The sequence below is a fragment of the Grampus griseus genome (assembly GCF_964374135.1).
Source record: "Grampus griseus genome assembly, chromosome: 15".
NCBI classification, from domain to species: Eukaryota; Metazoa; Chordata; class Mammalia; order Artiodactyla; family Delphinidae; genus Grampus; species Grampus griseus.
The window spans coordinates 81,500,748-81,526,497 of NC_139009.1; the positions used below are offsets into that span (position 1 = coordinate 81,500,748).

Sequence of the window (25,750 nt, forward strand, 5' to 3'; positions counted from 1 at the left end):
GAACTAACTTTTTTAAAGGAACAAAAGCTACATTCCATATGTATTCCCTGGTACCTCAGTAGTATGGAACGGTTTAAAGAGTTAAAGTTGTAAAGCAAGTTATCAAAAAGTTTAAATTTTAAAGTATTAAATATGATCCTTAAAAAAGCAGGAGATAGTCTTCCTTCAAGGAAGCCAATAATGCTAAATTAATTACATTGGCAACAAGTGGGAAAAGAAAAATCATCAAGAACATTGGGACTTTCAGAGAGCTGGTCAACCAAAAATAAGTTGAGAAAAATGTTTTAAAGAAATGTACTTCAGTTAATGTATATTCAAATATAAGCATATTATGTTGCAACTAAAGCCTGAGCAGTAAATACAACGTTTTAGATTCCCAGAGATGTTTTAGGTTGCAAGATTATCTTTGTTGAGGTATGGTTAATATTCAGAAGAGAAAGATGAATCTCCCGGATTCTCCTGACTCTGTTTTCAACATGTGAATATGCCCAGGACATGGGCATGCGGATACAGAAATGTGTGGACACCTCTGAGGAAGGAAGTATGGTGGCGCCCTGTCTAAAACCCAGAGAGACTACAATATGCAATTTCTACATCTGTAAGAACTCCTCAAGGGGGACCAGAGAACGTGCCAGCAATATCAGGTGCCCAAGACTACATTTACTCTCTTTTCTCAGTACTATGAATACATTATCTATTTATCTATGAAAAGTACCTATTTCTTTAAGGAAATCATTTGCAAAAAATTTCCATTGGTTTGTTACCTAATGATTACCTTAAATTTATTTCACACAGATAAATAGAGAGTAACTTAAAAGCAAGATTTGTATTGGGCCATAGTGGTTTAAACACGTGTTTATCTTCATTTCTTTCCAAAACAACACTAAATGGACTTGAAATTATTTTTGAAAGGTGTAAACTCTTAAAAGATAGAAAAAGGACAGAAGACAAGAGTAGAGGAAAAATGTCAGCCATAATTTAGAATACTCAAATGCCTGCTAAATGCCTAAAGCAAGGCACCAACTTTGAGATAAGCCAATTTATGCTACAGAACCTCAGAAGAGCTCAGCAATTAGAGGTGTCAGATACGTCTGAAAGGAGGGGGAGAGAATACATGGGAAGCAGGCTCTCACAGCTGGCCATCCTCCTTCCTGGACAGCTTCCCAGAGATGGGAATGTTGACACAGAGAAGCTACAGGGGGGTCAGGCACAGCAGAGGACGAGCGAGGCCCCTCGCTCGGAAGCAGCACAGTACACCCGTTTCTCCACCCAGACCCCTCTCCTCCTGAGTAACCAGAACACTAGCTGTCACCGGTCCATCTTCTCACCCACCCCCTGGGTGGAACATGTCACAGGAAGAACCACAGACACTGCCAGCTGGTTGTGGTAACCAAAGACCAAGCCCCTCCAGCCGCCCTCCCAGAGTGAAGCCCCCTGGTCTGCGTGTCCCGCTATGAGTCCAGAGGCTCCCACAACATTTCAGCAGTTCACATACAACAGCCAAGAACTGTGAGACAGATAAATGCTTGAAGAAACTCTCTGATGTAAAAGGCAGCAACCAAAACAGGAAAAAAGGAACTCAGAGAAACAGACTGACACTGGGAGTAGAAGAACATTTTAAGAGGTAAGAGAGAATTCTGCACCTTCCAAAGAATGAATTCAAAACTCCAATGTAAAATGTCAGTATTGATAGAAATGGTAAATTTAATACCGGCAAAGTACCTGGCACGAAGACAAACTGATACCATCCCAGAACACCTGTGATAAAGAGAAGATCCTGAAAGTTCCAGAAAGAGCAGATCTCCTACAAAGACCAGGCAATCAGAAGAGCAGTGAACTTCTCAACAGTAACCCTGAAAAGATGATGACAATGGAGCCTTTAAATGAGGAAAAATGGTTTCTAAGATATGTTTATAACCTTTAAGTCAGCAAACCACTGGGCATGAGGATAGACAGGTTTACACCCATGAATTCCTTCTCAAGATATGAGACCAGGGATCTAGGAAAACAGGGATCCAACACAGAGAAGGGACACCCCACGACTCCAACTTTTCAGCAAGTCTTAAACAAATTCAGACCGGAGCAGCAGGCTGGGGGCCCCAAGAGAAAGGCCTCCAAGAAGAGATCACAGTAACAGACTTGCTGATGTGTTAAAACACAGTCACAGTGGAAGACAGTCTGGGGATAAACTCAGTGGCAAATTCACAAAAAAGCAAGCAAAACGAGATACTCAGTAACTCCAGGAGAAACATATTCAAGAGGAAAGAAAATGTGATCCTAGTGGACAATATGGACCAGCTATGTACACTATGTACATGTCATAATAATGGGACAGTGGAGCGTGACTGAACCAAAACCCACCGACCTGACTGGGGGCAAAGGAAAGAAACACGTCTGGGGAGAAGAGCAACAGGCAGTGGAGGAGAGAAGGGAGAAGATCCTCTTCTACAGTAGAAAGTCAGGCAAACGTTCTGCAAGACTCAAGACAGAAAGAGCAGTTTAAGTATATATCTAGAAATATGGATGTAAATATCAGAAGAAACCACAAAAAGGTTGAAAAGTATGGTGCTCGGAGCTGGGGAGAGGTGCAAAGGACTGGAAGCTGTATTTGACCTTTTCAATTTCGTTTATCACTTTTAAATATATATAATATACATATATATACACACACACAATTCAGATTAAAAGCACATATACAGGAAAGAACTCCAAGAAGGAAGAAGTCTTTTCCCAAAAGGAAAACTTGTAAGAAAAATTTTCCTAAGTGACAATCAAGCCACAGATCTCAATCTACATGTGGCTCTTTGGCTTATGCAACTTAAGCTTTGTCGTTTCGATGACAGTGTCAAAATGTGCCTGTGAGTCACGTGATTGCCATGCAGCTTTTGATTAAGGCCAATTACAAGAGATTACAGAATAATTATACACTTCTGAGTTTCCTAAACCACACAGGACTTCAGTTTGACTAGAGCACGGGTCCAGACTACTTCTGGGAAGGGCCAGATGGAAAACAGCTTGTACTCTGTTGTCTCTTTCACCTACTCTTCATTTTTTACAATCTCTTATATAAAAATCATTCTTAGCTCCCATGAATCATGTAAAAACAGGCCACAGGCTGGATGTGGCCCACAGGAAGTAGTTTGCCAACCCCTGAATTAGAGGAAATACAGGATCAGTATTATAATATTTCATAAGCTCTCACCTAAAGCATTTCTTATGCAGTTACAATACCACCAAAACGTTAGGCTTAAATTAATGGCTTACAATTGATCTACATCTTATTACATTTACAAAATTACACTTGTTTCAATTAATCACGTGCTATTTATGCCTTATGATGTCTCATCCAAAGATATTTATTTTAAGTGCATGGCAAAATGTATACTTTACTGCCAGCAATGCAGGCAGATTTCTGAACTGTCCTGTGTTAATATCTGTGGAAGAAATGATACTGTATCTGAGATTTGCTTCAAAATAACTAGGGGGAAGGAGAGGAAGGATGGTACAGGTGCCCACCAGCAATTGTGGAGATCAGGTGAGGGGTACATGGGGTTCATTACACTGTTTTCTCTACTTACATGTTTAAATTTTTCAAAATAAAACTTTTTTAAAAGTTTAGGACAAAAATGAACAAATACCAATAACAGCAAGCAGATATGTGCTTACCGAAAAAGCTGAATATTATCCTTGAATTGGGGGAAATAAAGTACAGTTAAAATCCCAGTTTTTCTTAATGCTATATTTAGATTTTTGGAATACCTAGATTTTCCAAAAAGGATTAAACGAAGGCTGATTTTCTTATTGTGCTTAGACAGAGGGAGCCCCTAGGTACTGCTGAATGCATCACAACATACAGTTCTAAGAAACTGTGAGATATTTTAAAATGCACAGACAGCAAGAAGAAACTACTACACTGTATTTTATCTGTCAGTCAACCAAAACTTTGAAATCCAGTGTACTGTGTAGTATAAAATGGCATACAAAATTAGGTATTTTCATATTGGCCACAAATCTTACATGCAGTTTTATATTAGTAGCCCTCACATAAAAAAAACAGGGTTTTAAAATGCCTTCTACCAGTTTCCAGAGACTACCATAATCTGATTAATCTTTTCACAAAAAGAAATTATACCTCCCTAAATGAAGTACATGTTTCATTGAAATCATTTTCTGAATTATTACACTGACGTTTCCCTGCAAGACCCTTCCACCAAGTCCACAACCGCCTCCCTTTCTGTCCCTGCACTGAACTCAAGACCCCAAGAACAGTCTGCCCCGGTCAGGGACACACAGACAGGCTGGCCTGGAACGTGGCAAGTCAACGTAGTTCTGACAGCCTTGAGCTGAGACCTGGCTCCGCAGAACGTCCAGGAACATCAGCGTTTTGCAGATTTTTATTCATACTCTTCCTTGTTTTTTTTTCATTTTCCATTAATTGTAATAACCTGCACTGAAACATCAGTATCCAATATCCTTTTTAAGATAAGCTTACCTGGTGATGTTATCACAAATTCCATGGCCTCCAAATTTTGCAGTTTCTACAGGGGCCCCCGGCTTTCGTACCATGATTTTGAGAGTCAGGCGTTTACCCTTCATGCCAGCAGCTTCAAGTCGCCGTTGGATTTCTTCTGAAAGACTCAGAAGAAAAGCTTCTGCTTCTTTTGGCTACAGAAAGACAAACATAAAAAAATACCCTCCATGTTATTTTCCTACATGCCCAACAATTCTTCTCAAGTAGATTAACTTTCCACATTAAACATGTATATGATTTAGTGCCCTGCTCTTGTCTACTTAAAAACAAACATTCTGCCAGTTCTGGGAACGGCAGGAGTTTTAAGACTTAATTTCAAGCATCAAGAGTCTATGGTCTAGTTGGAGAGACAGGACTATGTGAAAATATAAAGAATATAAGGTAAAACCTGTGAAGAGAGCAGTACCTGGGTAAACCTTATTCCATAGTTGATCTCAGCTGAAACAGATTTTCTTTCCTTTTCAGTTCGAACTGGTCTATCGTCCAAACCACGGCAGAACCTATAAAGCATCTGACCTGTTTTGGGACCAAATTCTTTCTGGAGTCTTGCCATGGTCATATATTGCAAGTCTCCACAAGTTCTAATTCCCAAAGATGTCAACTTGGATTCCATTGAGCGTCCAACTCCTAGGAAAGGGACAGTTCTTTAATTCTGCATATAAGCTATTAAAAACAATTGAGCATTATGAAATAACTATTCATGCACAAACAACTAATTTAAAATAATCTCCCTTAAAATTCTGAAGTGACATAACTAAAGCATCTCATAGATTAAGAATTTTTTTTTTGGTTGGTGCAAATCATACTAGTGCAAACTTATTTTTAGAAGCTACTTCTCAATTTGGACTCTACCTATAGGTGAACCAGAACTTTTCAAGTGTGTATGACTAAGTAAGTTCTCCAAAAAAATGTTATTTTTATTTATTACTGAGTAAAAAAGTTTTCTATCTTATTTACAAAATCAACTAAGTTACAGACTCGTTTAAGCTAGTCTATAGTATGACTTACAGACATACTAGGAGACTCAGGAATGTTAGGGATTCTACTATGACTTCGGTGAGGACCAAACTTCTCAATGGTTCGGCCACATTTTCTCTGAATGGGAACTAGAACAAGAAGTCATGACAGAGGTCCAAGCCCACATGTCGCTTGCTCTCATACTGGACAAAGTGGCACAAGTGACGTGGAGATGAAGCTTCCTGAGCAAAGTAGCAGCGAGGGGAGGACAGACAGATGTCTTTTACCAACAAAGATCATCTCCCTGGAAAGGCAGTCAGTGTCCTGCAGCTGGGCCAGCGTGCAGCAGCTCCTCATCACCGTCTGCAAGATGCAAGGTTAGAGCCTCGCCCAAACGATGCTCATGAGCTCTGTTGCTCTCCATGTGCCCAAAAGCTTAACGAAGGTACACATGTCTGGGAAAGTGATTTAAGAGTAACCTGGGGGAACTAAAACTCTTATTAAAATGGTCTCCACACCATGAGATCAGTATTGTCCATCAGTGAGGAAGACTGCGGTCTGGCCCTCTGTAGGATGTTACCAGAGGGCTCAGAGTGGAGTCTGGGGTCGCCTATCTGTCACCTTTATTGTTACTTCTGGCTCCAGTTCTCTGAGTGGCCCTAGTGGGGGAAGGAGCATTCTCGTCCAGGTTCTGCCAGGAGAACCTCTTGGAGTAGTTATGCAGACACACGGTTAGGAGGGAGGTGGTCAACTTTACAAAAGGTCTATGACCACAGAGGTGGGCGAGACAAGTTTAACCCAAGAAAATCTGTCCCCTAATGGAAGTCAGATGAAAGGTGTTAAGGGTGCTGTATGCCATTTGTGCCATTTTCAAGTTCAATTCAGAACAGAGAACAAGCAAGAATAGCAGAGTCTGAGTTAACAACAAGAGAACCCTCCAGACGAAGACCATTCACAAAAAGACGAAATTCTAAGTGAAACCTATTGGAGTATTTTTCAAGATGGGGAGGAGGAACCCAATGAAAGGGACAAATCAGATACGAGGGTGGCCAAAGCCAGAGACACTCTACGCAGCTGTTCGTGTTCAGGGAATGCTTTCTGTCTCTATTTTTTTCCGTTCCATCATTGCCGCAACTCCCCACCCTCAAGATGTGATCATGTTCTTTCCCTGACAAATCTGGGCAGCCGATCTGTTCTCCCTGATTTGCAAAATCAGCAAGAGGCAATAATCCTGCATTAATTGTGTGTACTGGGATGGGCAGGGGGAAAACCTATGGTTTTTGAGAGTCTCTTGAGTATACCAGAACACAATTATTATTCACTAAGAGGTACAAAAGAAAGACTGTTACATTAAATCTCACCAACTTAACCACGATCAACCTAATCTAACTGAACTGCCGTCTAGGGAAGAAGAGAGGTTCCTCTCCATCACAAGCTCACCTAATGGAATGGAATGGCCTGAAGGTGAGTGGGGGACGGAGGCATATGGATGGTCTACCTCTAACCCCTATGACGTCTGCACAGGGGGGAAAAGTTAGCTTGGAATCAGCACCAAGACCCCGAATGGGTGCTAGTTTGATTGCTGCATGTGAGCATTTTTAAGGAAAGGAGGCCCCTCTAAGGAGGAAGTAACAGGGTCTTGAGAGTCACACTGAGTGCAGCCACCTAGAAAGGGAAACATGAAGGAAAATGTGCAGCGTAGAACCAAGGTTCTGAGAAGGAGAGAAGAAAACTCTCTTCTCCTTGAAGAAGCCGTGGAAGCTGCCAGTAGAAGCCACTGGACGAAGATGTGGCATCTGTCCTTGAAGGGGAACCATGACCCCAGGCTAAGAACAGCCAGGAATGCCTCCTCCCGGCACCCGGACCTTGACAGTCCAGAGACGCAGAAAAGTCAAGTTCCAAAGAATCAACCTTTGCCATCTAAGTTAGCACCGTTCAACAGAACTTTCTGTGGTGATGGAACTGTTCTCTTCTGTGCTGCCCAATTCAGGAGGCACCCGCCACATGTGGTTAACTGAGCACTGACTGCAATGTGGGCAGTACAACTGGGAAGATGAATTTTAATTTTATTTAACTTTAATTAATTTAACCTAAAGTGTTCTAGCTTCACTTGGCTAGTGGCTCCCATATCAGGACAGTGTAGATGGTCATGTACACCTACACGGCCGCGGTGCTTATCTGACACGAGAAGAAAGAGCTGGAAACCTCAGAGTGGGTGCACACACCCAGCAAAGGATGGACAAGGGGCAGAAGGTCCTACAAGCCAGGGTGGAAAGCCTTGCGAAGAGCCACAGAAACAGTGGAAAGAGCGACCGCATTTAAACGGTTGCTGGGGACAGTCCTTTCTTTCATTAGCTAAACAGATCTCGCTGGTAATTTGTATGCTAGCACAACATGCAGTCACTACTCTGGGGTGCCTTCATAAACTTACTAGCATGTGCTCCCCTTTTACGCGGCTGTAATGATTGTGTGCCAGGCACGCCGTGTGCTCAGTCACCGGGCAGGGCACACAGGGACAGAGGCAGCTGGCGGGGGACAAGCAGGGAGGCGCGTTTAACATGGACCCGCTTCTGGTTATTGGTTACAGAGCAGAACTTACTCAAAGCACGTGCCACAAAATGTTAATAGTCACCATGTATTCACTTTCAACTATCTTTGGGAAATGACCAATTTTTAACAAAGATGAACAAGTTTCCTTCTTGTAAGAGTTCCCGCATGCATGTGGAGCCTGCTTTCAGAGGGCAGCTCGTACTTGAGATGCGTTACCATCTCAGGGCAGGAGTAACAACAGAAAAGGCTGACATTTTACATACCGAAATGTTCTAAATCTTCCTGACAATAAATTTGGGGATTTTTATAAAAGTCAGTAGTCTTACACATGAAAATCTCTCCAACAATTCTGGGCGGCCACAGGCTACAAGCTGGTTCTCACGGAGAGAGGAGCAGGGGGATCGCCAGAGGAAGCCCATCCTGGCCGCCCCCATCTCCCCCAGATTTCAAGGTTCTCTTAGGAACTTCAAGGCTGTGCCTAAGAACTCAACCGGGACACATAAACCCACATGTGCCCTTCAAAAAGTAAAGTCCTTCCAGCCAGGAAGCAAATGAAGGTGAAAGGTAAGATGACTAGGTCAAGGAACTAAAACTAAAACCTCTCTGTTTCTATGTAAAACAAAACAAAACAAAAAAAACTTACAAGAATGATGCAGTATAAAGATGGCGCTGTGGACGGAACTGTGTCTCTTCAAGATACCTATGCTGAAATCTTAATTCCCAGTACCTCAGAATGTGACTGTAACTGGAGAAAGGTCCTTCGTAAAGGTAATTAAGGTAACAAGAGGTCATATAGGTGGACCCTAATCCAATATCACTGGTGTCCCTATAAGAAGAGATCAGGACACAGACGCACAAAGAGAAAACACCATGTGAAGACACAGGGAGAAGACGGTCACCTACACGCCACGGAGAGAGACCTCAGAGGAAACCCAACACGCTGGCAGCACATTCATGGACCTCTAGTCCCCAGGATTCTTGAGGGAATAAACTGCTGTTGTTTACGCCACGCAGTCTGTGGTGTTTTGTTATGGCAGAGCCTCAGCAAACTAATAAAGATGCCAAGTAATGGTAACTGTGAACTCAAATTTCACATGCACTTTAAATACCCTGGTTCCTTCTTATATAAAACTGCAATAAGACATGTTATTAAAACTCCTAAATTGTGTTGTCTAATAAGGTAATTTGCTAGCATGATTTTATAAGGTTACTCTTCAAATTTAACCTCAAACTGACCATCAAAATGTCATATTTCACATTTCTGATACTACCACATTCTTGGATGTTATTTACTAGGGAGTCAGGAGGCTTCAGAACTAACCCATCATAAAATGGCATTTGGGTCATTTAATAATTTTGGCCTATAACAGAAATTTCTAAGTTTGTTCAGATATACTTTTCTTAGGCTTAAGAACATGCATCTAAAAATACCACTAAATCCACTGTTAAAAGTGTTAAAACTTTTAACAACAAATGAATAAAAAGAAAACCTTTCACCAAAAGTATACTCTCTTGAACTTTCCCACCACAAACACCTGGGAGCTTTGTGAAGCTAACGCAGGCTGCTTTATAAAAACAGGAGAGGATGATCTGAAATGGTATCCTGGATTACTACATGGCTTAGAGAAATTTCTTAGAAAGAGGTACCTACCATAGAAAGCAAGTCTCGATATTTACTAATTGTGAAATGAACTGCCCTACACACAAAAATTACATCTGTTCAAGGCCCCAAAAGGCAACCATTTTCCAGTTACAATGAATTATACTTGATTTCTCCAAAGAGAAAGGTTTTTACACGCTAGGTTAGCTAGCCACACTACACAAGAAAGTAAGATAGCTAAGCATCCTGCCCATTAGGTGAGAAAGGTATGCCTTTTTGGGCATTTTACTTCAGCCTGAGTTAACAAAATACAATACTTCATTTTAGGTTTTCTTCTTCCTAATATGGTTTATATATTTTCTACTTTAAAAACTATTTGTTTAGTAAACTCAGAAAAGTATCACTAGTTTGGAAGGACAATTTTGTAAATAGGGGAATCGATTTTCAAAACTTTACCTTGGGTCTAGAAGTACACTATTTCAATTTTGATTTATTTAAAGGACCAAAAGTCAATTTCATCATATTCTTTTAAGTATGACTTCTTAGAATTCCTTGATCTTGGTACTTGAGAAATACTTAAATACTTAAAGTAAAACACATGAGAGGCAAAACTAAAATGTTATATTAAGGTTCTGATAAATCAACTGAAAGGATATTCATTGTGGAGTTCTAAATTTTGCTTCCCATGGCACTCAATAAAAGATGAAAAATTTTTAATTCATTTTTTAAAAAAGAAAGAAACGTTATACATCTATGAAAAGCACTAATGAATACTTACAATAAATAAAAGTTAAAAAGAAACGATTTGTATTTACCTGGTAGATTAGTAACTAGCTGACCTCTGATAAAATCATCTACTTCTTCTGGTTTTAAGTGGTACTGGCCATCCGGTTTTGCTTTCCTAGTTGCCATTCTAGCCAGGAGAATATTAGAACCTATACATTTTTTTTAAAAAAAAGGAAAGAAAGAAGTCATTCAAGAAATATTCACAATTACTTTCAAAATTTCTTAACAAAGACATCTAGAGACAGGTTACCTATCAAATTTCTAAAGAGAACGAAAATAATGTGCAACTTTGATCATTTCAAACACAGTACAAAACTGGCAGAATTCTGTTAAGTATTACAGATTATAACCAGCATGGTTCCTGGACAGATGTTACCTTCTGTTCCAAAACATGTGACATTTCAACATCTCCTACCCAGGTAAAGGAATAGAGAAAACAGTCCTAATCTAAGATTGGAGGTTTACAGGAACTGTGGGCAATGACCAGCCATCAGTTCATTTTACCAACCAATGTTTATGTTTGTTTGTTCTTGGCTGGCAGGGTCTTAGTCCCCTGACCAGGGATCCAACCCGGGCCCCCTGCAGTGGAAGCGCAAAGGCCTAACCGCTGGAAAACCAGGGAAGTCCCTCATTTTACCAACCAATGGATCCACGCTGGGTAGAAATAAGGCCAAAGAAATGCCATTGGACTTGGGGAGGAGAAGCCCAAAGAACCAGATGTCTCACTATATGATCAGAACACGTGGAGTAGAAACTGAGGGTATGAGCGTCTTAAAAAAGGAGACAGACAGTGACAGCGAGGTCCAAGGTGTGTGAACGGACACAGACAACTAACACAGAGCAGAGAGAAGGCTACTGGAGCCCGAGAAGGTATCAGGCATCTGAGAAATACCTAAATGGGGTCAGATGAACTTCTGTGTAAATAATAAAATCTCCACGAATTACAGAAGACTTCTATAAAGCACATATCTTAGTTTTACAGGAGACTTACATTAAAAACAGTGTGTTTTCCTAGGGTAAATGTATAGATATTCATGAAGAGAAAAAGTACTGGAAAGGCACACTAAAATGATAAAAGTGGTGAGTTCTGAAGAAAAGAGGGCTGAGAAGTGGAAACATCATTTGGGATTTTTGTCTTAATTATGTGCTTGAACTTAAAAGGACATATTCATGTCATCCCACTTGTAAATTTAAAATAAATACAATTTACAACAAAGAACTAAACCTGTGCCTGACAGTGGACTCCAGAAGGCAAGTCCTAAACGAATGCTGAGAAGGGAGTGCAGGCCACACACCGGGGAGCCGAAGGGCAGCCTGCTCGTAACCGGAGGGACGCTGTTAATGTGTTCCTCACGCTCTGTATGTTCTGCAGCTTACGACGTTCTGACATCTTAAAAATCCCTCCGACGGGGAGGGCCTGCCCTCCCAGGGCTGGTTAATCCCTGAAGACAGCAAGCAAGTTCCTGGGGGTGCGCCTCTCACACCCACGCCAGACACCCCCAGACACCCCAAGAGAGGCTCATCAAACTCACACACAGACCCCAAGAGAGGCTCTGGCCGAGGATCTCCCCTCACTCCTGCTTCTGCCTCCAGACCTGCACGTGGCGCTCCTGCACGAGGCCCTGCGTGGGGCTGCACGCCCTGCCCTCCTCTCGGGACAGGTACCCAGTAAAGATCTCCTATGGGTAGAGGCACTGGGCTCGCTCAGACAGGAGGGACACGGGGAAGCTCAGGGTGACAGCGGGGGCTCCAGAGCACACAGCTGCGAGAGTCGACAAGAGGAGGACCAATGATGTGAAGGGCTGAGGAAGCAAACACGGCTTAGAGACAAAACAACAGGTGGGGGGAGGGGATAATGGAGGGTGTGTGTGGACGAGTCAATAACAGCAACTTCTGGCCCCGAGAGAGTGAAGACAGGGCTGGCTGAGCAGTCCAGGAAGCTTCAGAAAGTAACTGAGTTACCACAAGACGCAACAGCATGGAACTCCAAACCCCACTCACACTGCACTGCCTTGAATACCGCCTCTGTTCACTTGAAAAAAATACTGCTGACATACACTGCATCCAATATTCCCCATTTTTGAAGAACAAGAAATATTCCAACTTGTTTATTCCAAAGATGTTATCATTTACTTACGTTTCCAACACTTTCATCTCATGCTTTGCCCAACTGTGAGCCATGCCGAGAACTGTTTCAGAAGTGGGACACCTATGCGGTACGGTGATAAAAACGAAACCTAAAAATCACTCCTAAAAATCAAGCGGTATTCAACGATCCCAGAGCACTGCTTTGAGGAAAAGGAGTCGTGCACGACACGCCGGCTACTAACCGATTCCCACAGAGGCAGCACATTTAGTCTGGTCTTTGATTTCCGTGCGGACAGCATCTGCAAATTCGTCAGGAGTGAGCCTGGTCTCTGCGAGGATTTCAGTGATGTCTACCAGAGCTTCATCACAGCTGACAGCTTCGATGCTGTGTGTGTAGCTGCCAACACAGAGCAAAGGCAACGAATCACAGCCCCAGCTTAACATCAAGCAGCCACATGTGGCACAATAGGCTCTCCTATGGTATCTCTCTTCGACATTTCCTTACAAGACTTAAAAGGCTAAAAATATTAGCAGTTTACCTGAGCTGGCCCAAGTGCCCCTATTTAGTCACTTAACTTTTAACTGCAAAGTTAATCAATGTTTTCTTTTTTTCCATATTAACTACCAAAAATACAACAGAAATGACCATTTCAGTTTCCCTATACTGAGAATACTGTTGTAAACCTCTCAATAGTTGAAAAGTAGTAAGTGAATTGGAATTGTCACAACACTTAATTTCAAAAATGTTCAAACACGATTTACCAGAATCCTTGAGGAACAGAAATATCACACAAATCAAACAAGCAATTGACAGTCTCCTAAACAAAAACGCCCAGGACACAGCAGGATATGATGGTGGCCAGTCACCCAGATGCCTGTCCAGGACGCCAGCAACACCCCCTGCACGTGGAAATGCTCTGGGTTCTGACTGCTGCTGCTGTTTGGTCACGATCTACTCACACAAAGGACTGTTTCAATTCTCCACAGAAGAGGAAAAGGAAGAGAAGAATCACCACGTGGCTCTGATGCTAATTAAATATGTGAACCACAAGGCCAGCAGAGGCCTCAGGACCAGAAATGGATGGTCAATAATCCACCTGGTAAAGTACCAGGAGGGCCAGGCCTTGCCTCTCACTACACCTTACTGTAGGTTACGAATCAGATTAATTACTATCAATAATCATTTAAGAAATGAGTGTTTTGTTAGGCTTAACTCCAGAGAGAAATCTGCAAGAGCAGAAGGCTATTCCTGATATGAAAGCTGCTCTGAGGCGTGGAGCATATGAAGCAGAGGCAGGATTTCCAAAGGTGGAAGGAGAACAAGGAATTTTTTCCCCCAAAGAACAGCCACATGCCACTAACAATGTCTCCACCCACTAAAATTATATGATAGCGTCCACCAAACCCCCCGATCCGAGGTGCAGGTTGGCTGCCCGCTCCAGGGCCTCCGTAACCAGAACACACAGCACCCAGCTCAGCCACCTGCTCCCAGCCCACACGCGGCGCTGCTACTGACCGCAGCTTTGGGACAGGACTTGAAAAGCACTCTCTCCACCTGGTAACAATGACATTCCCACATTGGGGTCTTAAGGACAGCTGTGATTGTAACTGGCTTGTCACTCAGCCCTAAGTCCACAGACTGATGCCAGATAACTTCACCTGCCCCTCTATGTTTCTCTCTCCTGCTAAAGTAAGCTCCTCAAAGGCAGAGCCTGGATCTGACTCCACTCTCATAGGATTGGCAGCATCAACAGTGGTTTGCACTTGGTAGATACTCCATAAACAGGTGTTCAAAATAACGCGTTAAGAAAAGAGAGGAAGAAGTGAAGATAGAGGCAAGAACCTCCCTTAGAACATCAACACAGCCCAAGGGTTGGCGGACCCTGGTCTGCTGTCTAGAGATCTGTTTTGGTGAATAAAGACTGAAGGGAGCAGAGCCGAACCCGCACCTCGTCTGTGACTGCTGCCACTGTCCACGGCAGGGCTGAGCAGCTGGGACAACGACCTCATCCGGCCTTTTATGGAGAAAATATGCCAACTCCAGCTGTAGAGTATACAGGGCCTGACATATACTTATCTAAAATTTTAAGTTTTGAGTTAACATTCACTTTACCTACACTGTAAATATTCTAAAAATTAATCTCTTTTTCTCAAGCCAACTAATCACCCACCTTGAAACTACAGCTGACCCTTGAAGAACACTGGTTTGGACTGCACGGGACCACGTATACCTGGATTTTGTCAGCAGTAAACACTGGAGCGCTACGCGATCCCCGACACGGAGGAGCCACGGGCGCAGCGGGCAGCTGCCACGGCACGTGGCCCTCCACCGCACGGAGGACAGCACCGCACCACCCCAAGCTGTGCAAGCGCCACCTGTACTGCTAGAACCTTCTATGAAAGCTAACTTCTGGCGTCCCGAATGATCTTAGAGGACACAGGGTTTGACAAGGTCTCTACTTGTTAACGTATAGTTCTCATTTTAAACAAAACCATAATTCAAATGTAATAAAAGAGAATAACCAGGTTAAAAACTCCAATCCTTCAGCTGTCTGGTTCCACGGAGGGACACCTGGAACCGCTGATGAGAAGTCATGCAGGCACAGAATCAGACTGACATCACCACCAGGGAGCAGCTGAACAATCCCAGCCGTGCAAACACGTCCCTGAGGCCTGAGCCCTGCTCCGGGAGGTGCTCGTGGGGAGGAGAGGGGGCCGTGACACCCGAAGGCAGAGGAGCAGGTTCCCGGAAGAGAGGAGCGTCCAGCAAAAGTGACCCTGACAGGCCTGGGGAAACTGTTCTCTCTTCAACATTAGGTAAAAGCAGTAAAGGAACAGACAGGAGCGTGAGCGCAGCACACAGTGTACCTGGCCAGTGTCTCATACATCGTTCGTGCAACTTCCTTATACGCGTGAAAATCATAGGGGACAGCCTGAAGACTGGGACAAAGTTGTTTCGCTTGCCCGAAAAACATTCCATTCCTAATGCCAACTTGTCTAGAGAAAGAACAAAATACAGTGGAGGTTAGACTAGGAATTTTTAAATGCCAAATCAAGTATCAAATACTGATAGTATCTCCCCAAGCCACTGATACACAATTTTCATTTAACTCCATTTTCATGAGGGGTAAAAAACAGGCATTAAGACAACTTACAGGTTTGTTTTCCCCCAAAAGGAAACTGACAAGATTGTCTGATGCGTGTAAGTGACATGTGCAGATGTGCCCAAGTACGTTATTCAAAGGCCAGGTTTGGCTCCTGCCTCTGTGAAGACGTCTCCTGAGACTCAGACCTCTGGCGCCTGTGCAGAGATGCCAGCATACCACACGTCGGTGATACCACAACCACCGCAGAGCAGGAGCGTGCTGTCAAAACGGTCTGCTTCCCCTCACACGGGGCCCGGTTTGGCCAGGGCTCAATCCCCCAAAGACAAAGAATATAAACAGCAGAACCACACAGAACAGCGCTATGCGACAGACAGACACAGTGTACTCATCCTATTACCACCCAATTCCCAATTGACCAATTCCAAGCTCCTGCGGTGGCTCCACAGTGGCTGAGATGCCAACAGCATTGGACATGGTGGGACATCACTCTGGGCAGGGGCCAGGGTTCCAGAACTTTGAGGGACCTAATTGAAAATGGTAAATTTCAAATCTTTTGCGTGTCTCCACGCCCCACTTACCTGTGGTAATTTGGAGCATTCAGCACAAAACTGTAATCATGGAATTATACATAATGAGTACAATTCCATGTTACTACTATGCAATGAATCGAAAAAAAATCTTACAGTAAAAACACAAGCAGATAATAATAAGCAATGTTTCCCCAGATTACATACCCATAGGTGTAAATACATCAAATGGTTACTTTATACATCCACCCAATAAATATTTACTCAGTGCTCACTTAGTACGGAGGTGTGCCCTGTGGCACAGAGGCCTGTGGCGCCTGCCCATCCCAGACCACCAGAGAGCCAAGAAGGAAAAGACTCCGCCAAGCCATTCAGATGAAAGAAATGCAAAATGACATGCATTTTTAATGTATATAAAAACAATAATAGATCATCAGACTGCAAAGCCCAGAGTAGATGAGAAATATCTAATAAGAGGGAAAAATGACAGTAAAGGAAGAGATGATTAACAAATCATGGTGAAGAAAACAATGCTTTCATTCATTTAACAAAAATTTATGTCTCGGGCACTATGTGAATAAAGCGTATCCCATGACATCCACGAGGATGACCTGCACTGGCCTAGGAGAGGACGGATTCAAGGTGACGGACCTGGTTCATAAGGCAGGGAAGTGTGTGCAAAGGAGTTCACAAGTCTGCAGAGAAGTGCATAAACAAGCTGAAACGTTCCAGTAATGCTAGATACATAGGTTCAGCATGTAAAAAAGCTAAACTTACAAATTAAAGGTAATTATTCATTTTTACAGGAATGTCTTACATAATTCCTGTAAGCACAATACTCTTATATTTACAATAAATTCATTTTCAAAGTTTTCACTTACACAAAAAATTTCAGGGACATATTACTTAGAAAAATGTAATACATCAACTTATGTACTCATGCATACCTACATCTCACGGAGAAATGTTTAGGGATCACTAGACACTGTAAGGGAGTTATGAACAAAAAAGGGTAAACCTCAGAGGCTTCCCGTAACTAAGGGAAGCAAAAGACCTTGAGCTGGTGGTTGGAAAATTAGACTTGTTTCATATAAAATAAATGAGTAGGAATTCCTTGGCGGTCCAGTGGTTAGGACTCATCACTCTCACTGCCAAGGGCCCGGGTTCAATCCCTGGTTGGGGAACTAAGATCCCACAAGCCATGCGGCACAGCCAGATAAATAAAATAAAATAAGATAAATGAGTAAAGACAATTACAAAACAGCTTGAAATAACTTGAAGTAACAGCTTGAAGTAACTACAGTGACATTTATTCCTCTCAAATGAAGTCCCAGGCAGCAAAGACTACCAGTACTTCATAAGCTGCAGAAACAGTTTACTCCCAGGTTTAAAGTGAAGGCAGCACACTCCTTCTTCCACGTGCTGTATGCGCAGACAACGGTATCTGGTGTTGCATTAGACGATATTAAAAAAAAGTAACCAGTAAATCACTGTCACTGTCAATTCAATACACCGAAGGACATCCATACCCGTTAAGGGCTGTGAAGTGTCCTTACAAAAGCACGTGAAAGCAGAGGTTTAGAAATGATTTGCTCTTAAAAATTTATGATTCTAGGATATTTGTCTATCATTACCTATCCGTCTACATTATTCACCTTCTAACTATGTATAAAGCTAGTTCTCTATGGTAAGTATGAGTACATATTCCGACCTACATATACACATTCTACCTTCCTATGGCTTCTACCGTCTCATGTTCACGTTCCATCCTTTGCTGACCCCGTTATTATAAAGTCTATGTCTACTGAAAACTCACCAGTGCCTAAAGCTGGGATGACCACGCCCACAACACAGTCCCCACGCCAAGCCCAGAAACATTTCTCTGATCCAACTGTGAATATACTTATTTAAAAAAAAAAACTTCTCACTTAAGGAAAATATAACTATTAGATAGCCACACACACACAAAAGGGTATTCAAGAAACCTTCACTAGGAATAGCCTTCTAGAAAATGAAAAATTACAATTAAAGGACAAAAACCCCATTGCTGTGGGTTTCATGTTTTTCTCCGCCAACTAAAACAAATTCATTTTCATCACTTTCTGCATCTCCTTAAAATAAACATGTGCCCTCTAAGCGACACTCAAATGGCTTGCTACACAGCATTTGGCCCTCATATATCGTCACCCCAATTATTCTGTGACACATTCAGCCTGACAATCGCCATCTGTGGTACAATACAAAGGCACCACCCAAACACCAACAGAGGCCCGAGCCCAGACATATCTGTGGCTACTGGACTTGAAAGCCACCAGGAGTTGGCAGTGCTTCTAACTTTGAGGTGGCCTTGGTGCTCACTCTCCAGCCAGCGTCCAACCTGGGCCGCTGGGAGAGAAGGGAGATCCTGCAGAGGCAGTATGGAAAGGCGGCGCTTCCGTTTCACCAACAGCAAAATCCAAAGACTGAGCATGTGTTTCTGGGTTTCATCACACCCTCCAGATACAGGACACGATGCCCAGTCATCATAAGCGCATTGCCTGTAACTCAGCAGGGGGAAAAGACCAGCCTACGGAGCACAGCGTACAATCAGCTCTAAACCGCCTGTGCTAATAAAAACATAATAATGCAAAATGTATTTAGATCTGACGTATCTCTTTCATTAAAGTAAGGTTCAATTCCTTGGCTACATTAACAACTAACAATGAAAAAGATTAAAACATAATTCTATCAATGAGAAAGGCGAAGTTAGTTCAGGAGTAAAAGTCTGACAAGTCATAAACAGAAAATAATTTAAAATATTTTATGGACTTCCCTGGTGGCGCAGTGGTTAAGAATCCGCCTGCTAATGCAGGGGACAAGGGTTCGAGGCCTGGTCCGGGAAGATCCCACATGCCACGGAGCAACTAAGCCCGTGCGCCACAACTACTGAGCCTGTACTCCAGAGTCCACAAGCCACACTACTGAGCCCGTGTGCCACAACTACTGAATTCAGCCCACGCGCCTAGAGCCTGCGCTCTGCAACAAGAGAAGCCACTGCAATGAGAAGCCCGTGCACCACAACGAAGAGTAGCCCCCACTTGCCGCAACTAGAGAAAGCCTGCACACAGCAACAAAGACCCAACACAGCCAAAAATAAATAAATAAATTTATATAAAAAAATTTTTTATAATTATGCATGTTTGAATATAATCCTTTTTTCTTAACTATCCTTTTTATAAAATAATTGGCAAGATTTAAGCAAACTACTCTGGATAGATGATGTTGTGTTGAGATACTTTTTGTTCAGACTGGACTTGCTTGAATAACCCCAACTTTAAATCAAGACTGAAAAATGTTATATATATCAAGTCGTTGTATGCAGTTAAGGTTACATGTCAATTGTAACTCAATTTTTTAAAAGTATGAATGACTAAGCCATAAAGACACTATCTAAAAAAAAAAAGGCTGAAAAATGTAGCTGATGTGACTTGACTCTGTTTCTATAATTAGTAAATACTTTAACACTTGCCAACAATGTGTAAATAAATGCTTGCTGTGCTATAAAGGCAAAAATGTTTGTGTTCAGTTATAAAGAAAGAAAAAATAAAGAATACTCTTTTAAATTAATCACTTCAGGGGGCGTCCCTGGTGGCGCAGTGGTTGAAAGTCCGCCTGCCGATGCAGGGGACACAGGTTCGTGCCCTGGTCCGGGAAGAGCCCACATGCCGCGGAGCGGCTGGGCCCGTGAGCCATGGCCACTGAGCCTGCACGTCCGGAGCCTGTGCTCCGCAACGGGAGAGGCCGCAACAGTGAGAGGCCCGCGTACCGCAAAAAAAAAAAAAAATTAATCACTTCATTATTACTCCATTTTTACAACTATAATAATCGATTTTTAAAAAACAATTAATTTTTTTAAAGTATGAGGAACATATGATATATATGTCTGTTTTTTTAGTACTGCAACAGCTGGTTGTAATTAGGATTAGTGCTAACAGGTTGACAACTGCAACTTTAAGTGAGGAGATGATTAGTCATGCCATTATGGAACTGTTTAGTTATAACTTAACAGGCAATCAAGTTTTAACATAAGTTAAAAAAAAATACTATTAGGATGTTTAAATAACAAGGGATCCTGGTGCTAAAAGGGAACGATCAGAGTAGATGACATTAAGGCCCTCTCCTATTCAAGAATATCTAATTCTTTAATTCTATACTTCAAGAGACAATGGTTTAAAAAACGACAATGTCCAGCTTCTTTTGGTTTCCACCATAGGACCCACTGGTTCATCAGGACACTAAGGTATTTATTTAAAGTTATCTAGCATTTGTGAAGGGAAAGAAAAGGAAACTGAAGGGATTAAGGCTAGAAAGATTTCTTTCCATAACATGTTTCTAACATTTAAGTCATAGGCTTGACCAGCATGTCTAAATCCACTTCAAAAGATTATATAAAAATGATTAAGTAAATTAATTATTCATTAAGTATTACAACACCCTTAATTTCTACATACCTGGCTTCATAACTACAAGATGCGATTTCAGCCTTTGACAAAACAGAATCAATTCCATTTGTTTGTGCGGAATCTTGATTCTCCCACATTGATGAATCTGGTATTTCTGCTTTAAAAATAAAATTTAATGATTGTGTGTTAAAAACTGATTTTCCTTAACTTTCATTCAAGAAATTTGTTTACCAGTCCTTTCATATATAAATGTTCAATAAATTCCAAATATAGTTATCTCCATTGACATTTATCCCCTTATTTAATAAAAGAAAATCTATAACTCTAAAATGGTTTGCTTCCAGTACATTCTTCACCAGCAGTAAGACATAAACTTATAATAAATCGAAAGAGTTCTGTTTTAACAATAGTTTTAAAAAACAAATACCAAAAGATAAGTATAAAATATCCCTTTAAGTCTGTTGAGACAGACAAGGATGAAAAAAGTGATCAGGAAGATAAACCCCCTCCTACAGCCTCAAAAGGATGACACAGCTCTCTGGAATGGGAAGCAGTTAGTGGGAAATACAGTAAATTTCTCTGAATGTTCTTGCTGTTTCTTAAAAACTATCTGCAAAATTTAAAGCTAATTAACAACATTTTCAACAAACATCAAATTCCTTCCTACAAGTCATTTGATCAAAAAATAATTTAAAAGGTCATATACCATAAGAAGTTCCATCCTAAATCTAAGCTTTTTCTTTTGAACACACATCACGTAGAAGAGCTTCACAGTATCATCCCCCCTTTCAGGAAATTCTGCTTTTGGCTTAACAATGCATGTGCAATTAAAAACATTCAAGTGAGATGAGACTATCACTTGCTCTACAGACTACAACTCTAGCCTAAAGAGTAGAGCTCACAAATAAGTCTTAATATCCAAACCAAACTGACAGATTCACGCAAGAATATTAAGGCACTCAGTCTAGAAAGCCTACTGACCGCACGTCACGTGACATCGCTAGCCAGTGAGAAACAGATGAAAACACAACTTCTATGTCTCTTGGGATACTACTGAGTTCCAAGAAGAATATGCTTTAAAAACATCAATTCTCAGTCATAGTTCTACTATTCTGAACAAACAATCAGTAAAATAAGACTACGATAGGACTTCAGCTAATTCTAGACAAATCTATTTAGAGTACAGTGTAACAACACGTAACTAACAAACCCAGTATTTATCTATTTATTTCAGAGACATAATGTTCCACAAAAAAATCAGCCAAGTAAAGCACCAGCAGGTAAACACAGCAGGGGGTCCGGCTCTACGAGCTGTAACAACTCTTCCTGGTCTGACCTCAGTAATCACCAGCTTTCACCCGACTAGGAAACCCACACGAGCAATTCTGGATTCTGGCACCCATGCATACGAAGTATAAGTGCGAATCAAACTCTGAGGATTGGCATGTTAATGGGGTCAAATTCCACTTGCGTCCAAAATAAAATCAGCAGAGTGTACAATCTGAGCCATGATTTCTGATACACTGTGACTAACAGAAGCTGTCCGAGGACAAATTAAAGACAGAACACAGAGCAGACAGCCCAGTGTTCTGAAGGGTTTTGGAAGGCTAAATATCCCATTACTCTAAGCTGAAAATCTGTGAGAATTTTGGGGCTGTCAGTATCACAGTTCAACAGGGGCTGCTACTAAACCGAAAAAGAAGAGCTGAAGCCTGAACGGCCACAACCAGCTGCCTTTCAAAGGTGCACCCGTGAGTTATGCCTTGTGAGTTATGGGGAGTCAGGTGACTTACATTCGAAGGGCTAAACAACCTAAGAACTTGTTTTGAAAATCACGGAAAAGTCATGCTTGTGGTGAGAACAGTGTCTGTGGTCCCTGCTCCCAACGCCCTGCCTGGGGTGGCACCTCGCGTTCTCTCCTCTGGGCAGGCTGACCTGGTCCACAGCGCGGCAGGGTGCGTGGTCCCTCCACGAGCGGAGTGAGTTGCTTCATGGGAGATTCAGGGAAATGCAGGGACACACTGTCCTCACTGGAGGGCAAAGTAGAGAACTGCTCATCAAAACTCGACAAACTAGACGGGCACATGGAGAATGTGGAGGAACGGTTGGAGAAATCAGAGGCCAGGACCCAAGTCTGTGAAAAAGAAATCGCTGAGAATAAATCTATGACTAACACGATTTTAAAAACTGTTGTTCTTTAGAACGAACACTGAAGTTGTTGAAGGGATAGGAGACATCTGCATTCTGGAATTCAGGAAGGGAGAAAAGGCCCCAACCATGAAATTCTGAGTATAAATGGATTCCAAATTCAAGATCGTCAATGAGAAGGCTCGCTGCTAAGCACTGCTCAGGAAGCGGCTGCCAAAGAAGCCAGGGATGGAGAGCCCTGGTTACGCCGGTCCGATTAGACAAAGAGTCTCTGAATATGACAGGTAAGAAACTAAGTTGCGATAAAGGGCTAAAGATGCTATTTGTTCTAATACTTTGCCTAGACATACAATCCAAAACATCCGAACTGAATTTTTTTTAAAAGCTACTGTACAGAAGGCAAAGATTCTAATTCCTAAACTGCTCCTCAATATTTTAAAATTTGGTGTCATATCTAATAATAGGAGCCAGAGAAAGAAAGATCAGAGAATAACAAGGAAAGAGGAACAAAAGCATGGAAAAAACAAGTTCCAAGTATAAGCCTAGCTGCAACCAAACTCTGTAACAGAGGACAATCTATTCATGTTATATGTAGCAAATATTTTGGTAAGATCCTAATGGGTCAAAAGGCTTAGGACGTACATAAAAGTGAATGATATCAAGTTAAAGAGAGAGTATAAAATACAAAGTATCATATTCATTTTTTCTAGCGATAGGAAAAGCTATTTTTGACAGTTTTCAATGGCAAGTGAAATTTCAATACTTCTCCTAATATATACCTTCTGGTTTACCACTCACACTTAGAGGCAGAGGGAATGTGAGTTATAAAAGGTCATTACAATGTTATGAAAACCCAGTGGCTACACTGATGAACACAATTAAGTAACCAATGCCAGAATTCTGTTTATAAACTGTTTATGGTCAGATCATTTGTGATGCGAGGAAAGACAGAAGAGGACCAGCTCTCTGCTGCTCTAAGGAATGTGTAGATGTAGACTGTAAAGTAAGGGCACGTGTGCAAACACAAGATTCTACCCATGGGAGGAGCTCTGAGCACCGAGTAACGAGAGATGCTATGAACGGTATACACAGGGTATTATTCTTCCCTCTTTAATATTCATCCAATATCTTACTGAGTGCCCAGTGCGTGACAAGTACTGTGCATTCCCTTAAGCTACTATTTGTTTTCCAGAATTTTAGATTTCATCTTTAAAATGATACCACACAGAAAAGACAAAAAGAAAAACCAACCTGCCCCCAAACCAAACTACTAATACTTAAGAAACTACCCATATTGTCAAATACCATAATATAAGTAAATCTCAACAAGCTCAGTATTTCCTAACCTCAACATCTACTCACTTCACACAAAACGCTAGAATCCTAAAAATTCTCTTAAAAGATTTAATGACCGGGAAAAGCTTTAGGAAATCTGCAGAATACAGGTACACGTGAAGCATAAAGATGTATCTATAATTATTTTCCTTTGTACCTATAGCATGTAAACAGATGAACACAACCAGCAAGAGGAATGTAATCCCGAAAAGGTTCTCAGAGATGTCTACTGGCTTTCCTTTTGTCTTAATTTCATCAAGAGCATTTCTAAAATAAGCCCGAAGTTTTATAACTGAAAACTAGAGACCTGAAATAATTGGGACAAAATTTAACTGCATGCCTTCCATTCTACTGCATATCTAATTTCTGTTTCCTGATTAACATTTTTTGGAAAAACTAATTAAAAAAAATTTTGGCTTTCCAGACATCCATGAGGAAACTGATCAACGCCAAATAATTTCACTTCTAAGCAAATATTTCTCAGGGAATTTAATGGGGGTGGGGGGGGAGAAACATGAAAATCTTAACAGCACTGTGATTAGTATAATTTATGATTTTTGTTTACTAATAGCCAAAATTTAAGAGCCAGAGAGGCAAGAAAAAAGTTTCTCATATGAAACACGTTCAACAAAGATATGGGGAATGACTGCTGGCACTTATCTTCTTATTCCAGTAAATTAAAGCCTTACTGTTTCTCACTCCACTGGCTCATACACATCTTCGGCAACACAAACTTTAGTGCCCTTACTGGGATCCATGACCAAACAACAAGTAATTAACTTTCAAGTGGAGAGGCTTCCACAGAACGATGTCCATGATTTTCATCCCCAATCTAAATTTATACAAAGCAAACTAATCACACCTTTTAGAACATTCTTCTCTCTCTTTCCCAGGGAAGTATCGTTATCCAATTCAACAAAGCGTAACTATTAAACCGCTCATTTGTACTGCATTCGGATTTTGCTTTAAGGTGTCACTGACACCCTTGAAACCCTTGAATGAAAAAGCTAATTATTTCAACTCTGCTTTTATTTCTGTAACAATACCAAAGCAAAATCCAGAAGTCTTCAACAGGAGCACTCAGACTTCAAAGAGGGCTCGTTATCTGTACCTGCTTTGCCTGTCAGGATTTTATTCTGGTACCATTGCCACTCCAACTGGGGGTTAGCGCCAGGGCGCAGAGGTGCCCTCCCCGTGCCTCTGTTACTTGTGACAGCCACCGGCCTTCCTGTAAGGAGAGAATAAAAGCTTAGTACAGGAACACTAACACTTAAGAAATAAGACATCTCTCTTTAGCTTTAACTTAGGCATTAATCCCTAAAAGAGCCAAAACCTTTGAAGATTATCAGTCGCTATGCAAAAGTCATCTATTGATGTTTCTCTGTACCCCCCCCCAAAAGTAAACTATTTATGACAATTTTGATGCATTTATTCAACTTAAAAGCAACACTATCATAGCTTCGTATGGTTTTTGTCTGGTTTCTTACAGTAGAAAACAGGCAACTCAGATCCTAGATTCAGACTGGCAGGGTGGGGAGAGAAAGAAAAACTAACTGTATCTAGATTTTTAGTATTTCTGGTATCAGAAAAGTAAGGTAACATCTAAACTAATCTTTATTTTTACAGCAAGAAAAAAACTAATTAAATGTATATGTAGAGGAATCACACTCTGACCTATT

The 25,750-nt window shown here is 41.5% G+C and overlaps 1 protein-coding gene across 4 annotated transcripts in view; it reads right to left on the minus strand.

Moving 5' to 3' along the window:
- REV1 (REV1 DNA directed polymerase) overlaps positions 1-25,750 on the minus strand; it is an 84,267-nt gene that overhangs the window by 6,598 nt on the left and 51,919 nt on the right. For 3 of the 4 annotated variants that reach the window (XM_082672807.1, XM_082672806.1, XM_082672809.1), the window contains 7 exons: positions 25,183-25,299; positions 20,637-20,745; positions 15,381-15,509; positions 12,755-12,909; positions 10,454-10,573; positions 4,938-5,158; positions 4,493-4,665 (listed from right to left, as the gene is read on the minus strand). In XM_082672807.1, coding sequence (XP_082528933.1) covers positions 4,493-4,665; positions 4,938-5,158; positions 10,454-10,573; positions 12,755-12,909; positions 15,381-15,509; positions 20,637-20,745; positions 25,183-25,299 — 1,024 coding nt within the window. The remainder of the gene's footprint in view (positions 1-4,492; positions 4,666-4,937; positions 5,159-10,453; positions 10,574-12,754; positions 12,910-15,380; positions 15,510-20,636; positions 20,746-25,182; positions 25,300-25,750) is intronic. The other variant, XM_082672808.1, reaches the window with a different exon arrangement.